Below are 15,620 nucleotides of genomic sequence, written 5' to 3' on the forward strand. Positions count from 1 at the left end.
AGAAAATATGGTGGTGACTCGATTGGTTTGTGAGTTTTTCACTTTCTTAAAACTAATAATACAAAAATATTTATATCAGATATGAGGAAGACCTTGTTGGTGAAGGAAATGTGGATAAGATGAAGAGTTGGTTGTAAGAGTAGAGATAGGTCACATATAGCTTGGAAGAAAGAAGTTAATTGCGTTCAGAGCAGTGTTAGAGAGGAGACAGTGGAGGGGGCTAAAAAGTGGCTCAGTAGGTGTACAAGTGTGGTACATGTGAGTTCAAATACTCTCTAGATGGAGTTAAATTTCCATCCTTTCCTCTGAGCCTGCTGCACCAAGATGATGAAAACAGCATCAGAGTTATGCAAAACTGTTGGTATCAGTCAGTGGAGGTTAACTCAAATGAAGTAAAGAAGAAAACAGTTTTCTATCTGAGAGCTTCCTTGCTGATAAGAAGCAAAGAATTTGCTTTCAGTAACCCCCCATTGCTGAAGGTGTCCAAGTGCTTTTATTTTATCTGGATGAGGGAGTTACCTAGAGCAAGAAATCAGAAAATAATCTTGGCAGTAAAGGGTTCAGAAGGGTCTGTAAGGTTTGAGGCTACATTCAAGGCAATTACTAATTCCAAAACATAAGATAATCCAGATTTAGGCACGCGTTGCCAGGTGAATACTAAAAATGTTATCCTTATTTATAAAATATAAATTAGTGCTCATTAGCACTGTATATTTGCCTTTCCTGTGGACCAATAAGGAGGAGGAAGAAAAGCTCTAAAACAGTAAAGGAGGGGAAAAAACTCCTCACAAAACAATGGAAAAGAGCTTGATTTGGTTTTAAAAATTCTGCAGTTACAAATTAGGACTTACATCTCTTTTTCTAGAGGTGTTAACATTGTCTATCTGTGAAGCACCCAGTTTGTCTTATACCTTATAGTAGTTTTCATAAAATGCTCAAAGGAGAGAGAAAGGAAAAATTATGGATTTTCAACTGCCTTAAATCTTTCATTGATGGTGAAAGTTTGATTCTTAGCACTGCATAATTTTATAAGGAGAGATCATGCTTAGGGCAAATATGAATATTACCAGTAAAAGTCTGTTGTTTTGGTTCTTAATGCCAGAAAATCTGAGGACTTTTGTATTTGAGACCTAAACATTAGCTTTTGAACTTATCCCAGCCTATCTCAACAAGAAAGGTTGAGTTCACATTATTGCCCTTTGGGAACTATATGAATTGAAGTATAAGAAAAGGTGGTGTTTATGGTAGAGTCTCCCAACAGGACTCCTGCTAGGTCATTTATAACAATACTAGTACTTTCTGTCATCAGATTCCTATGGTCCCTGTTTGAAGCAGAATATATCTTCATTGTGGGGTTGGGTGTTTTTTTTTTGGTTTGTTGTTGTTTTGTTCTTGTTTGATTGGGGGTTTTTTTAGGGTTATCCTTTACACCAGGATAATGCAATAAACAGTATCTATTATTCTACTACTTCTCTTTGCATCCCCTGTAGTCCCTGTGGTGCCTGTCTCTCTTTGCAGCTTTTAACGAAATGACTTGTTAAGAATGGTGGGTGGCTCTTGTTTGTGTCGTCACTTGTTCCCAACAGTTCACTCAGGATAATTTGGTTTAAATAACGCTAGTCATCTAAACAATATTGTTAAGATATTGAAAAAGATATTCTAGCTCAAAATTTTGAGTTTGGATCAAAAATACTCTGCTCTCAAGTTTGCTGATTTCATCTATATTTGTTCCAGACTCAGCCTTATGGGCTTTCGTCGGAGCTTCAGTTTGTTTTGATGTTTATCCTGTTGGTGCTGTCTAGTGCAGCAGGCACTGAAGTCATTGGAAGTTTGATCATTGACTTTCATGAGGGAAACCTCAGGATCTGAGCATTTGAGCTGGAGAGGGTGCTTAGCAGTACTCAAGCAAAGATCTGACTAAATCAACGGGAGTTTTGCCACCTTCCCAAAATGCAGGATGGCACTCTGCCTTTGCCTTGCCCTCCCAAATGCTAAAGGGGGAAAGCAAAACCAACCAAAATCAACATGTTGTGCTCTGCTCAGACTACTTGAAAAGAAAATGTTTTTTAAAAATATGTATGCATCTAAACCTGTGGAGAAACTCAGTTCTATTAAATACTAAAAGCAGAGAACATGAAGCATACTTATTCCACAGGCTTAATGCTCACAATGTATGAACTTAAAATGGATAAAACCACTGTATGTTTTCCCATGTTATCATGTCTCGTGTGGGTATATGTTAGCACAACGGGGTTACAAAATGGTGAGTTCTTATATAAAGCTCTTCCAGCATGACCTTTAGGCTTTTTCTTGTTTAAGCCTTGTATATAAGGAAAAATGATATGCCAGATTAAATGAAATCCAGAAGCTTCCTAGGAAAATGGCATTTACGTCCACATTAATGCCTCAATAGTAGTAGTATCAGTAGGAGATTCCTTCCCAGTGTCCAGGAAAAAGCTGACAAGTAGAGATGTACATCTCTGTTACATATATATAATAAGAAATGTATTAATTTTTATTAAGTGGGGGGAGAGGGAAGCAAAAAGCTAAGCAGTGGGAAAGCAGGTGTTTATTCTTCAGGGGTGGGAAGTTTTGACCTTTGGAAGGTGGGTTTCCTCCCCAGGCGCAGTGGGTGCCGGCCCCTGCCCACGGCTGCTGCCCGGGGCAGGACGGGATGGGGTGGGAGTGCTGCAAGGACGCAGGTCCGGCACCAAGGGCGGTGTTAATAGCATGTGTCCCCCCCAGAACTGCAAGTTGAAGGATAATGAAAGAAATACCTCCAATACTTAAACACGATCTCACATTTTCACACGGCCTACCCAGGCGGTTAAAGCTGCACGGGGGGGCAATTGGTACCCGAGGGCTGCGGGACCTCGGGACGGACTGGTTCCCGCTGAGAAGGTGTCTGGGGGTTTGCGATGTCCCGGGGAATAAGGAAGAGAATGACTGACAGGCCTTCTGAACCCGAAGTAACAGCTGGAGGCTACTGCTCTTCCCATGTAAGAGGAAAAGTATTGCTATAAATCGGGAATCTTTATAGCTGTTCAGCTGAAGGAAGTTTTTTGGCTGTAAACTGTCATGCACTGCAGCTCCTGGTGAAAAGACTGTGGAACTGGGGAGTCCTCTCTCCTGAGAACCAAAGTGCAATTAAGATCAGAAAGAGGGGGAAGGAAATAAAATAAAATAAAGACAACAGGAATCTAAATTGAGGGAAAACTTTAGGGTTTGGGCTTGTTGGATATTTTGGGCTGGTTGTTAGGTTGGTCTTGGTTTTTTCCCCGTTCCAAAGATTATGTATAAACTCCTGGAAACGGGTGTTTTCTTCATGGTCATTTTAAAATTGATAGCTGGAAAAGCTTCTTTTTTGAAAGACCAACTAAATTTGAGAGCATACATCATTTGTCTGGGATGAGTGGCTCGCTCATTTGCTAAGTATTAAATAAAACGTGAAATATATCAAATCAAATTGAACTTCAGCTCTCCTCCCTTTATCTAAAGAGAGCGATCAGTGCAAAAAGTATCAACTGTGTAGATAAGTATCTGCTGCCGAAGGGCTTCCCATTCCTTGAGTGCCTATACATATATGTGTAAGGAATTAGTCCTTCCTTGGAGAATCGATCTGGAAGAACTAAATGGTGTTTTAAAAACTCACATCACCTAAATTCACATTTAGATCGTCTCTAATTATTTTATTTATTCATTTTCGGTATGGTTCATTTTCCACCGAAACCGCTCCGTCGCTTTCAATTCCGGCTGTTCCCGCTGCTTTCGACTCTTAAACACGTTCATTGTCAGGTGGGGTAGAGCTGAGGAAGAGCTGAGGCTGAAGTTTGCCTACACGGGACCCACCATCACTACCCCCACCACTCTCGTCCCCTTCCCCTCCGCAGACCGTACCCTAAAAGCGATGCGACTTCTGCAAGAGTTCAAAAGTTTTTCCCTGTCACCTGTACGGAGCGAGCGACTGTCCGTGCGAGTCCTTCGGGGTTGTTAGCCTTTCCTGGTGCTCAGCTTTTTGTTTAAGGATTGAGATGTTTGAAATGTCGCCTTGAAAGCACAAACCCAAAGATGGGGCTGCCAGCTCACTCGAAAGCCAGCGTGCCGTGCCCTGGCGGGGCTTAAGTCCTCGTGGCTTTTGTTAGGTCGTGTTTGCTTGTTTTGAGTGGAGCGCCTTCAGTGAAATAAACACCTGATAGTGAAAAGATCATCTCCAACTACCGCTAGCAGTGACTACGTATCAACTTAGTAAACTTTGTCCACAATTTCTTTGCAAATGCTGCTTTCCCCTTCCAAAGAGGACAAAAAGCAGGCGGTGGTCAGGCAGAAAAAACTTTAAGAAACTTTAACGCAGGTATTACTATGAAGGGTTAACATTTTTTTCGCTTGTTTCTGCACAATGGTTGAAGAGAGATGGCTTGCGGAATTCGGCACATCAGGTTGAAGGGGAAAAAAAAACTCTGCGGAGTTAAGTTAATGATATATGAGCCCGATGCCCGGTGCATGAAAATACAGCCCAAAGCCGTAGCTCCTAAACCAAAAAGAAACCGAAAGTAATAGCGGAAGGTTTGGGATTATTTTAAGTTTGACGAGGGCAGACACGCTCAGGCTGCTGCTCCGCTGGATGTGGAGCGTGGAATGGCAGGACGTGCAGGCAGGGGGTGTCTCTCCTCAGAAAGAGCCGGTGCCCGGACTGAACCATCGCAAAACCACCGCAAAAAGGACCTTCAGTGTGCCTTCCCCTGGCAGCCCTGACTTCCAGCTCCTTCTGCTGCCAGACAGCTCGACAGTGTAACAGGGGCACTTTCTCCTAAAATGTGAAAAATCCCGGCAGAGATGATGCGCGGTGTTTGGAGAAGAGGAGATGCCTATTTCAGAAACAACTTTGATTTTTACACCGCGCCCCTTCTTTTTCCCTCTCCTTTGCTCCCGTTTAAAAGACTTGTTATTGTTTAAAGAGACCCCATTGAACTATTTCCTGCTCATTGTCACCTCTCTCACCCTCTATCCAGGGATTCTCACGGAAAGGTAATAAACTGTTTCCCTCACACCACAGACCGCCACAGCCCCGGAGAATGCAAACTATTACAACACTGGCGGGCGGGAGTGCTTCAGAGCATCCCTTCTCTGCCTCATCCCGGCTCTTGTTTTTGTGTCAAATAACGTTACAAGAAGTTCAGCCCGTTGCAAGTTTCACCCGTGAGGCTCAGCCTCCGCTCTTGCCCGCAGGAACTCGCGGGGGTTTCTCCTTGTTACACGAGACGAAGCCTTTAGCTGTCGATCTGGTTTTTCAGAAGTACGTTTTTATTTAGGTGGGATGGCAGGTAACCATCCATATGATTTCTAGATTTTTTTTTTTAAATATTTTATTTAGGTAGGGTGGCTCGAAACTATCGCTGTCGAGCACCTCGGCTGCGAAGGCGCTGCCCGTGGTGGTGGTGCTATGTGGCAAACTGCGACTTTTCTCACGGGTGGGCTCCTAGGCTCACTTAAAATCGGGGAGCTGGTGGCGGGGAGTGCCCGTGCTGTGCCAGGTTCGTGGTCAGCCGCTTTACAGTGCTGTTTCGGCTCTTTGGCTAAATTTTACTGCAAGGTTTGTCGTTGCCAACTGCATCCTTCACTGAAGCAGAAGTTTCTGTCAAGGGGGCAGGAGCAGCGAGGGAACGGGGGTGGGTGTGGGTGCTGACAGCCTGCGGCTGCTTGTGGAGAAGGACTTCCCGTTCTTTCCCCTAAACATGGATCAGCGGAGGAGGTGTCACCCGCCGAGGACTGACTGCCTAAAAGCGGACCGGGGGGCTCGCTGCGGCGGGAGGCGGGAGGGTGCCGCTCTCGCCGGTTGTGAGGCTGTTGCCGAGATGGGCCATTTCCTCCGCGGCTGCCGGAGCCCCGGCCCCGGCGGCTTTGATAGAGGTGCAAACATTTGGGGGCAGATTTACATAAAATAGCCGCGTTCAATCCCGCGGGCCGCAATTAAACATCACAGGCCCCCGCGGGCCCCGCTGTGATATGGCCGCGGGCAGCCAATGGCGAGGCCCGGCCCGCCGGATCAAAGGCGCCGCCCGCCAATCAACGGGGCCCCCCCGCGGGCGCGGTGATGTCACCGGGGGGGCGTTTATGGCGGGCTATAACAGCGGCCCGGCCCCGCCGCCCTCGCTGGGGCCGCCCAGGGCCAGGGGAGGTAGCGCCTGGCCCGGCTCCTCTCGGGGCTGTGCCACGGAGCTGCCCCGCCGGGCGGGCGCGGGGCCAGCATGAGCTCTCCCGGCCCGGAGGGCGCGGGCAAGCCCCCGCAGTACCGCGTGGACCACCTGCTGAGCGCCGTGGAGAGCGAGCTGCAGGCGGGCAGCGAGAAGGGCGACCCCACGGAGCGGGAGCTGCGCGTCGCACTGGAGGACAGCGACCTGTGGCTACGCTTCAAGGAGCTCACCAATGAGATGATTGTCACCAAGAACGGCAGGTAGGGAGGGAGGGAGAGAGAGAGGGAAGGGGTGCCGCCGGCCCCGCTCCCGGTCGCCCGCGGGGGGGCGAGGGGCTCTCGGGGTCGGGGGTTGCGGGATGGCCCCGCCGCACCTCGCGGCTCCGTGTCGCCCCGCAGGAGGATGTTCCCGGTGCTGAAGGTGAGCGTGTCGGGGCTGGATCCCAACGCCATGTACTCCTTCCTGCTGGACTTCGTGGCGGCCGACGGGCACCGCTGGAAGTACGTGAACGGGGAGTGGGTGCCTGGCGGGAAGCCGGAGCCGCAGGCGCCCAGCTGCGTCTACATCCACCCCGACTCGCCTAATTTCGGTGCCCACTGGATGAAGGCGCCCGTCTCCTTCAGTAAAGTCAAACTCACCAACAAGCTCAACGGCGGCGGGCAGGTAAGCACCGGCACAGGCACCGGGACGTGTCGGTCAGCGGGGCTGGACCAATCAGGCCCGGCCCTGCGGGGCGGCAGGTCCTTCCAAGCCCCCTGCTCGCTCACCCTCTCCTTAAAGCTCGTTTTCATACTGCTCTTATCAAACGTGCTGGAGTGGGTCGCGCTTCTGCCTCCTCTTCCCCCCCCCCCCACTTCATTCCTTCAGGAGACTTGCTCTTTTTACCGAAGATGGGTGCCTTTTATGACTTTCCTTTTTAGATGTCTCCTTCTGATCTGAATAATGCCGACGATGTGGTAGATGAATCTTTCTGGCTAGCGTATCACTGATGCATTAGTGACTCTGCAAGCACCTTGTCAAGTAACAGGGATAAGGATAACTATGCACGAAGTCATGGTGTCTGTTCTCAGTGCACTTTTTCTCTTACAGCTTCAGTTTTAGGGCTTATTTATACCTGTTGCTTTTTTCTTTTAGATACTTTAAAACCTGTGTCCTCTCTGTACCTGCCAGCATCTGCCACTATTCTGTCCCTGCTCATCTGCTCTGTCCATTTGCTTACAGATCATGTTGAACTCCCTGCATAAGTATGAGCCAAGGATTCATATAGTGCGAGTGGGTGGCCCACAACGGATGATCACCAGCCATTCCTTCCCAGAGACCCAGTTTATAGCCGTGACGGCCTACCAGAATGAGGAGGTATGCACAGCAGGGAAGAAAGGATGCCACTTACCAGGAAGTTTTAAGTAGCAAAGTGCATGTTACAGAGCAAAATAATGGATCTCTTTTCACGTTTTTCAGTTCTTCCTGTGATTTTTTTTTTTAAGCTAAATATAAAAAATTGAATTATTGTATGTAAAAGCTGTATAAATGTGTTATGGCACAAAGTTCTGATCACTGTCTCAATATGTACTACAAATTCATTGTAGGAGAGTCATTCTTAAAAGATTTTGTGGGGCAAACAACTATGATGAAAAGTATAGTTGTCATTTTCATCTACACAGTGAAATAACTGGATGTGACAGTTTTGGGATGGCCCTTTTTCTGTTAGCCTAAATTTGCATCTATGTTGAATGAATCTGCAAATTACCAATCTTTCTGAGATTTCTTTGATGTCCATTCTGCTCTGGCTTGAAACGTGAAGATTTTTATAACTCTTTAGTGTACTACCTTTCTTAGGTGTTTCCTTAGATGATCAATAAACCTGGGCAATTCAGTCTCTTAGAATTTGGCAGAGAAACTAATTCCTAGCCCTTTGATACTGCTTCAGACCTTAACAAGCTGTTTATTTGATATCTGTAGGTTGCTATTATGGCACTACTTTTATTTCTTAAAAAGTCAGTGATTTTTACCAACTTCAGTGGATAGGCCTAATTCAAATCCTAATGTCAGTGTGATAATGAATGGTGATACTTGTAAATAAAGATATTTGTTGTTGTTTTTAGATCACAGCTTTAAAAATTAAATACAATCCGTTTGCAAAGGCATTTCTTGATGCAAAAGAAAGGTGAGAGCTCTTAATTTAATTCTAAAGTGTGGATTTTTAATGTAGATTTGTAGAGGCATATTCTTAACTAATACAACACGGTTTCTTTTATAGAAGTGATCACAAAGACATGATGGAGGAAGTGGGAGACAATCAGCAGTCTGGGTATTCACAGTGTACGTTTCCTTTCATTACACATCATGAGCATAACTTTGATTTCTTCCATCTCATCTGTTACGTTAAGCAAAACTTTGAGACTGCTGTTTGCTGGCTGGCTTGTTAGTTCATAAGGAGAATAGTATTAACAGTCCTTGTGATTGTGGTTTGTGCAGGTTTGTGATTGTATAAACATTATGATCTCTGTGGTTAAGACTTCTTTTCTTACATTCAAAATTATTTAATAGAATCTTGCAATTGCCTTCATGTCCAAAAAGACAACTGCCTTTGTATATAAGGATAGCAATATTCACGTGGATATGGAGACAAAAGTTTATTTCATAGAATTATTGAAACAGTACTTATGGTTTAAGTATTCTAAGAAAAATATGGGCATTTGCCTAAAGTTTTTTCAGATGATTAAAAAGCATTAGTGTTTTAATGATTTCTGTTTTAACAGATGATTGACAAAACAGTGCAGTCTATAAAGGGGGAGAGTTGATTTGCAGTAGGAATTATTTTGTTTCAGAGAAAATACTTAATTTTTAAGAGGAGTTCTTAGCAGTCTGAGAAACTTCAGAGCTTAGCTATAGATTGAGTTCAAAGAGCAGTTTAAAACTGAATAACATGCTAACAATTACTGAGCACACACTACCTACATATGGGAGGGTTTAACAATTTCTGTGTTTCTTTACTGTGATTGTAATGAAATGGTAATTTAAAAAATAATGTTGGCTTGACACGGGTCTTCTTTTAAGCTGTTGTTTCTTTTCCTCCCTGGCTGCATTACATAGCCCTCTTACAGACCTCTTGCTTCCCCCCAGTAGGTAGTTGGCTTATTCCTGGGACTGGAACTCTGTGCCCACCTGCCAATCCTCACGCCCAGTTTGGAGCCCCCCTGTCACTCTCCCCTGCTCACAGCTGTGAAAGGTACTCATCGCTGAGGAACCACCGTCCTGCCCCCTATGCCACCCCCTACACCCATAGAAACAACTCACCAAGTAAGTCTGATGTTGCAGCTCTGTAAAAAGGTGGGGGATGAGCCGAGGGATTTGAGCTTTGAGCAGAGGCATCGTGCGTCGTTGCTAAGTAGCTCAGTTTGTGCAGAGGGCTTGGAGTCAGCATTGCAAAGAAAAGGGGGTGATGGGTACATGTCTTCAGTCTCTTTATGATGGAAAAACTGTCCCCTGTTAATTGATCGGATTGTATTGTGCTGGCTTTGTGTTGTGCTCTTGAGTTCTTGAAACCATTTTGCTTAAACTTACTTTAAGTTTGAAAATAAGGACTTTAATGATTGTTTATAGGCAATACATTGAAATGAAGATGTATGTCTGGTTCTGTTAGTATCACTTATTATTAACACATAATAATTGAGAGCCTGATTATGTTAGTTTCAGTTGCCAGTAGCTCTAGTTAATGTCTGTGCCATGACTGCATAAAAAGAAATAATATGGAGCTGAGTAAATTGCAGAGCTATTAAAAGTTGTGCTCAGAAATAGGCAAATATCTTAAGGCTTAGTGTCTCAAGCACTAGATACTTAAGGGAGAAAGGAGCATTTTTAAGTAATTTTTTTTAAAATATATTTTCTTTCTTCTCGCAAAGAATTGTTAGCAATTTTTGCTTTTAAGGCTGTGTAGATATTGTAGGTTCCCATAAAAATTATTTAATATTTTGATTTATGAAGTAATACACAGGCTTCTAGATGCAGCCTGACCAATCTTGTATGTAGCTTTGTAGTTCATTTGGAAGTAAAAAACTAGCTTTCTGTGAACTTTTCTTGCATCGGGGAAGTTTCATGCAAGTTTTGTAATTTAAATAATAAAAGAAGAAAATACCTCTGGTGTTCCTTCTTGTTCCCTGCTCCTCAGCAAGGAACCTCTTCTTCACTTAGGCAGCTGCCACAGCAACTTCTTTCTCACTATGGATGGTTGTATGGGATTCCCTTTATAGCTTCCTAGTGCCTCTGCTGTATTGGCCAGCCAGTTTTGGTCACAAGCTGAGTAGTCTAAGCCACAGTCCAATCACTCCTAATGGTGCCCAAGGTGGACTTCAAAGCCCATGGCAACTCAGCTCAAAACTGGTGTGTGTAATTTAGTGATATGCTTGTTATCCAGGTCTGCCAGAGTGTTACTGCCAGTGTGGGTGATGGAGATAAAGAAAGTGCCCTAGAAGGTCCCCAGGTGACTGCAATAGTGTCAATAAAGAGCCTGCCTCTTCCCACAGACTGAATAAAGAAGCATGGGCTAAATTAGCAGGTGGTTTGCAGACAGCTTTTTGCCTATAGCTCCTTCACAGAAATAAGACTTTGCAGTTGTGAGTTGAGCAAAACAGCATATCAGGGCAATGCCAGTGAAAGGTTGAGCTTGACACAACTAGTTGTGGCTCCATTTTTTTTCTTCTCTGTGTGGGTAATTTTGTCTTTTTTTTCTTTTTTCAGGGTAGTAGTGGAGGGAGGTGGTTTAAAGCTATAGATTGCATTTAAATACAAGATTGTGTGGCCTGATTCTAGTGTGTTTAAGTGATTATTTGTTTTCTCAGCAGCCTATACTGATAACTCTTCTGCCTGCCTATCCATGCTGCAGTCCCATGACAACTGGTCTTCTCTAGGAGTTACTACACACACAACGATGCTGCCCATGAGTCACAGCACTGGCACAGCTACCAGCTCCAGGTAGGATTCTGTCCCTCAGCAGCCCTCAAATTGATGTCTTGGTACTTTCTAGGAAGAGAGGGCTGAAAAAGGAGATAGTCACCACCGAATTAGAAATCCCTATGGCCATGTGTGAATCATTAGTTCTCTGTGGGGCACTGAGAAGGACTATTCACAAGGAAAACAGAATTGAAGAAACAAATTTTTTTAATGTTTTGGTTTTGGAAATGTAGTTACTTGTGACAACAATATTTGATAGTTTAAGGATTGAAAATCACTTAGACAAACATACATTGAATTTGAGGATGCTTCCTGAAGTTTCATCTCCTTTCAGCATAGTGGTGTTTTAAAACAAGTTAATTTTTTTATTTCTTTCATTTTGCCCAGTAACTGCTTTCTCAACCATCTCCATAAACCCTTGTTCTGCTACAAATGTTGGAGCAGTGAACTGTATTGAGGAGATGGAGCACACAGTTGGGGCAGTAATTCTTTACTTAAACATTGCCACTCTAGCCTAGCATGGGATTATACATGTAGTGAAAGTCTTGTTATTTTGTGATCATAAAAATGTATCTTTTCTCCTCTTTTTACTTATTATCTTAATTAAACTTTTGGATCCTTTAACAGAGATTTAGCTTACAGTTAGTCCCTTGGAACTAAACTTGAAAATTCAAAGACATACAGGAAAGGTGGTAAAATATTTGCTATTAACCACAGAAGGACAAGGTTTGAACATCTTTCTCAACAATTCAGACCTACCATTCTATTTGTGGAAAGCATTTTTATTTGAACGTGCACATGGACACTGGGCTGTTAATCAGACTACGTACTACTACTCAGTATGAGTTACTGGTATTACTGAACTTAAGCTTTAGTCCTGAACACAGATTAATTGAGTAAACAGGTCCTCCTAGCACTTCTTTCTATGTCTGACTCCCAGGATATATATTTAGAAAGTTGCAAAGTCCTCTGAGTTTCACTTGGTGCATTGAGCTGTCCAGTAGATAAAACTAGTAGAAATGGAACTGTGGGACCTCAAAGAAGGCATTTCTGCCACTCCTTTTGTCTAAACCCCTATCTGTAAAGTAAGAATAATATTTTTCTTTCTTATTAACCTGCTTGGGATCAATAGGTAGAAAGTGCTGTGTAGTATTATACATCAGAACTTTACTGTTACTCATAATATTTCTCTTTAATCATCCTGGTTTTTTTTAATGTTTAGGTGTGTTTGTGTATAGTTAGAGGAGAGAGAGTGCAGAGGCTCTAGTGTCCTGATGAAGCTTTTTTCCTTTCAAGCAGCCCTTTCTGTAGTATCTGTGTGATCTGCAGTCTGGCGCTTCCCCTTCTAACATGAGCTGGTGAACAAGGAGGGCTGAGTTGCTGTATGGAGGCATCCATCCCTGTCTGACTACAGAGGCACCCAAGGGACTCCATCAGACTCATGGCAGTGTATTCAAACCTGCCTGCCTCCAACAGCTGCTGTGTCCAGCCACCTCCACCATGTGCCTTTCCCCCTAATGCCATCATGGCTCAGGAATCAGCTCTCAAACCTCTGCATTTTTTAGCCAGCCTGTTCATTCCTCAGCTTGGCCTAAAATTGGCTAGTATACCTAGTTCTGGAACCTGCTGTTGGAAAACAGGGAGGTTAGATTTATTTGTGAGGTGCCATGAACACGAATCCTGCCTGAGGGTCCTTCCTACCTCACAGTGGCAGGGGACTGCCTAGTGAATTTCATCATCTTCAGCAAATGGACCCAGCTTGGGCTCTGTGTTGTGACCTGAGAAACTGCCAGCAGGCACTAGAGTCACTAATAACTTGTTTTGTTTATCACTTTCAGTCAGTACCCCAACTTATGGTCTGTGAGTAACAGCACCATCACACCAGTGTCTCAGTCAAGCGGGATGTCCAACGGCCTGAGCTCCCAGTTTTTGCGTGGCTCTTCTGCACACTACACTACTCTTCCTCACCCGGTCACAGCCACCTCCTCTGCCTCCCCCCTGTACGACGGCGGGGCACCCACGGACCTGCCTGACAGCCAGTATGATGCCTCCACACATGCCAGGCTGGCATCAACGTGGACACCTGTCACGCCCCCTTCCATGTAAACCTCGACCTTTTCCTTTAAGGCAGACTTTTTAGCTACTGAATTACTTTAAATGCTTAATCCTCAAGGAAGACAAAAAGGAGACATGAAAGAAACTGCGAACAAAGCATCTGCACTGCTTTGCATAGAGCACCTACATTATACCTCTTATAGTGAACAGTGCATCACTGATTTCATGTAGAGTTTATAAACTGGTGAGTGTGCAATTCTGAGAGCAGATTCACTGCTTTTAATCTTATTCATTTTTTAAAGTTTGATAGACCTAAGTTTTAAGTTTTTTACTTAGATTTCCAATTTCTCAGTATTCTCATATATTTGGACCTGAAGTTTGGGGTCGTTCTTGAGAAAGTTACTCATAACTGGTTTTCAGTTAATTTTTTTAAATGGCAAACTTAGCTGTAGGCATGAGAAGACTTATTAACCATCTAGTTAGAAGCATTCTGAAATATGCACAAATGTAGCTGAGGAGTGAAGTTTTTGGAAAATCATGTGCACTAACACGTATTTGCCTCACAAATACGTTGTGTTCTTAACTGTATGCTTATTTCCTTGCTGCTGAATTAATGTTGAGACAATCTGCAAGAACTGTAATCCTCCCAATAAAAACAGTATTAATGTCTGGTCTAAAAAGTTTTACCCAAAAGACTCCTCTTAGAAGTAAGTTTTGGTGTTTGATCATATAGATTTCAAATACCCATCAGCTTAACTAAACATCTCATTTCAAACAGCTGGTATCTAATTAGGAGCCCTATCCAAAACGTTTTGAGACATTGAAAATACATCACTGGGGTTTTTTTGGTTTTTTTTTGGTTGGTTGTTTTTTTTTTTTTTTATGGTCTTTGTCTCAGGCCTTAAGGGAGGGAGTTCAAACATCTGGAGAATCATTCTAATTTATTTTATTTCAATCTTCTTCTCTGATCTATATTTATTATTTGGTAAGTTACAACTTTATTTTCTATGTGTTAAGATATGTAAATAACCCCTCTACCTACAGTGTACTCTTTTAAGACAATCATGTGGGATATTGAACAACATGGATGTAAGTAGTTAACTTATTGTAAGAGGGAAATCTGTAGTTACCAAGAATTTTGGGGAAAAGTGCAGATACCCTAAGATTTAAAATACACTGACTGCTTGACTTGCTGGAAAGAACAGGTCTTTATAAAATACCTCCTTCATGACTGATATTAAGTAACGTGATCCAAATCTCTAATGCAGGCTAACCCAAAACATTGGCTTAAAGTGTGCCCTTAGACATGTCTCTTTCTCCCACTGGCAAATACATGTCCTGGGGTAAGGGAGTTCTTTTGCATAAGCCATAATAAATAACTTTTATAATGAAGTGCCTAAATAGTGAAGCAAAATTCTGTATCAGGGAATTCCTTAAATAACTGATTGTGTGCTCATGTGCTACAGTGGCAACTTTTAAAATGGAAAAACAAGTATTTGCCACCATTTTGGGCTCTTTGGCACCCTAGGGGCAGGTCCCTGCACCTCGAAAGGCTTTGGCAGGGCTTTCTCCCCACAGAGGGATCTGTGTGCAACAGCAGGCTGTGGTCTCCTGGAGGTGGTACTCCAGCAGGAGAAGGCACCAGAAGCAAATGGCTGCACGGCTGCATCCTCTGTCAATATGTAAATATTGATCTAAGTGCTCCTGTTTTATTGTGAAGGTACATTGTGTAAATGATGTAAGTGCATTATTATTTAGACTATTTTGTAGAAATTAGCAACATATTTCATTGTGAGGTTTTATACTTGTATTTTGGAAGTATAATTTAAATTAAAAAAAAGTAAAGATTCTTAAAACCCAATGCTTGATTTTGGTTTATGGGAGCGGTGGGAAAGGTGAATCAAATACACATCAGCCATATTGAACCTGCAGTATGTTGACCTTCCATGGAGCGTTTTCACAAGTGGTTCCTGCTGCAAGGTGACTTGTGTCTGTGCGTGAAGGTTCAGAGAGTTCTTCCTTTCTTCCCTGTTTCCCTCCCCCCCCTTTTTGTTTGTCCTTCCTTTTGATAAATCCTTCACTGCCTGGTATTCAGAGGTGATACCCGCACTTGGTGTTAGGTGAAAGCTCTTTTCCCACAGTGACTAGTCTGTAGGGTAAATGCTGGATGCAAGCCAGGCAGCTGCTGTGTTTTACCTTGATAACCAGATTGTCAAGTGTGTTTCTGAATCCCTGCCCCCAGTAATAAATACTGAACTGAGCATACAAATGCTGCTTCTGAGAGCTGACATAGTGGGGGACCTCAGCCTATGTTGCAGAGGGAGCCAGGTTTATCCCATGCCCTCAAAACAGACATGTCATGGAAAGAGGATGATCAATGTGCCACAGAATCATTTAAGTTGGAAATGACCTTTAAGATCATAG

The 15,620-nt window shown here is 43.5% G+C and overlaps 1 protein-coding gene across 6 annotated transcripts; it reads left to right on the forward strand.

Moving 5' to 3' along the window:
* The first annotated feature begins 6,125 nt into the window (after positions 1 to 6,125).
* On the forward strand, positions 6,126 to 15,023 carry TBXT (T-box transcription factor T). Of its 6 annotated transcripts, none has more exons than XM_027686708.1 (8): positions 6,126 to 6,451; positions 6,590 to 6,854; positions 7,413 to 7,547; positions 8,294 to 8,355; positions 8,449 to 8,510; positions 9,315 to 9,491; positions 11,030 to 11,162; positions 12,980 to 15,023. In XM_027686708.1, the coding sequence occupies exons 1-8, from the start codon at positions 6,246 to 6,248 to the stop codon at positions 13,245 to 13,247; spliced, it is 1,308 nt and encodes a 435-aa protein (XP_027542509.1). In that variant the 5' UTR covers positions 6,126 to 6,245; the 3' UTR covers positions 13,248 to 15,023. The 6 variants fall into 6 exon arrangements, with proteins under 6 accessions (XP_027542509.1, XP_027542519.1, XP_027542534.1 ...); XM_027686718.1 differs by having other exon boundaries at positions 11,033 to 11,162; XM_027686733.1 differs by having other exon boundaries at positions 9,318 to 9,491.
* Positions 15,024 to 15,620: the final 597 nt, after the last annotated feature.

This window comes from Neopelma chrysocephalum, unplaced genomic scaffold, assembly GCF_003984885.1.
Source record: "Neopelma chrysocephalum unplaced genomic scaffold, ASM398488v2 Primary Assembly neopelma1_23, whole genome shotgun sequence".
Taxonomy (NCBI): Eukaryota; Metazoa; Chordata; class Aves; order Passeriformes; family Pipridae; genus Neopelma; species Neopelma chrysocephalum.

Excerpts from the sequence above, each read along its gene's own strand:
- TBXT (XM_027686708.1), top strand. The coding sequence starts at position 6,246 with ATGAGCTCTCCCGGCCCGGAGGGCGCGGGCAAGCCCCCGCAGTACCGC. Across the intron at positions 6,855-7,412 it reads AGCTCAACGGCGGCGGGCAG|ATCATGTTGAACTCCCTGCA; the intron begins GTAAGCACCGGC and ends ATTTGCTTACAG. Across the intron at positions 8,511-9,314 it reads GCAGTCTGGGTATTCACAGT|TAGGTAGTTGGCTTATTCCT; the intron begins GTACGTTTCCTT and ends GCTTCCCCCCAG.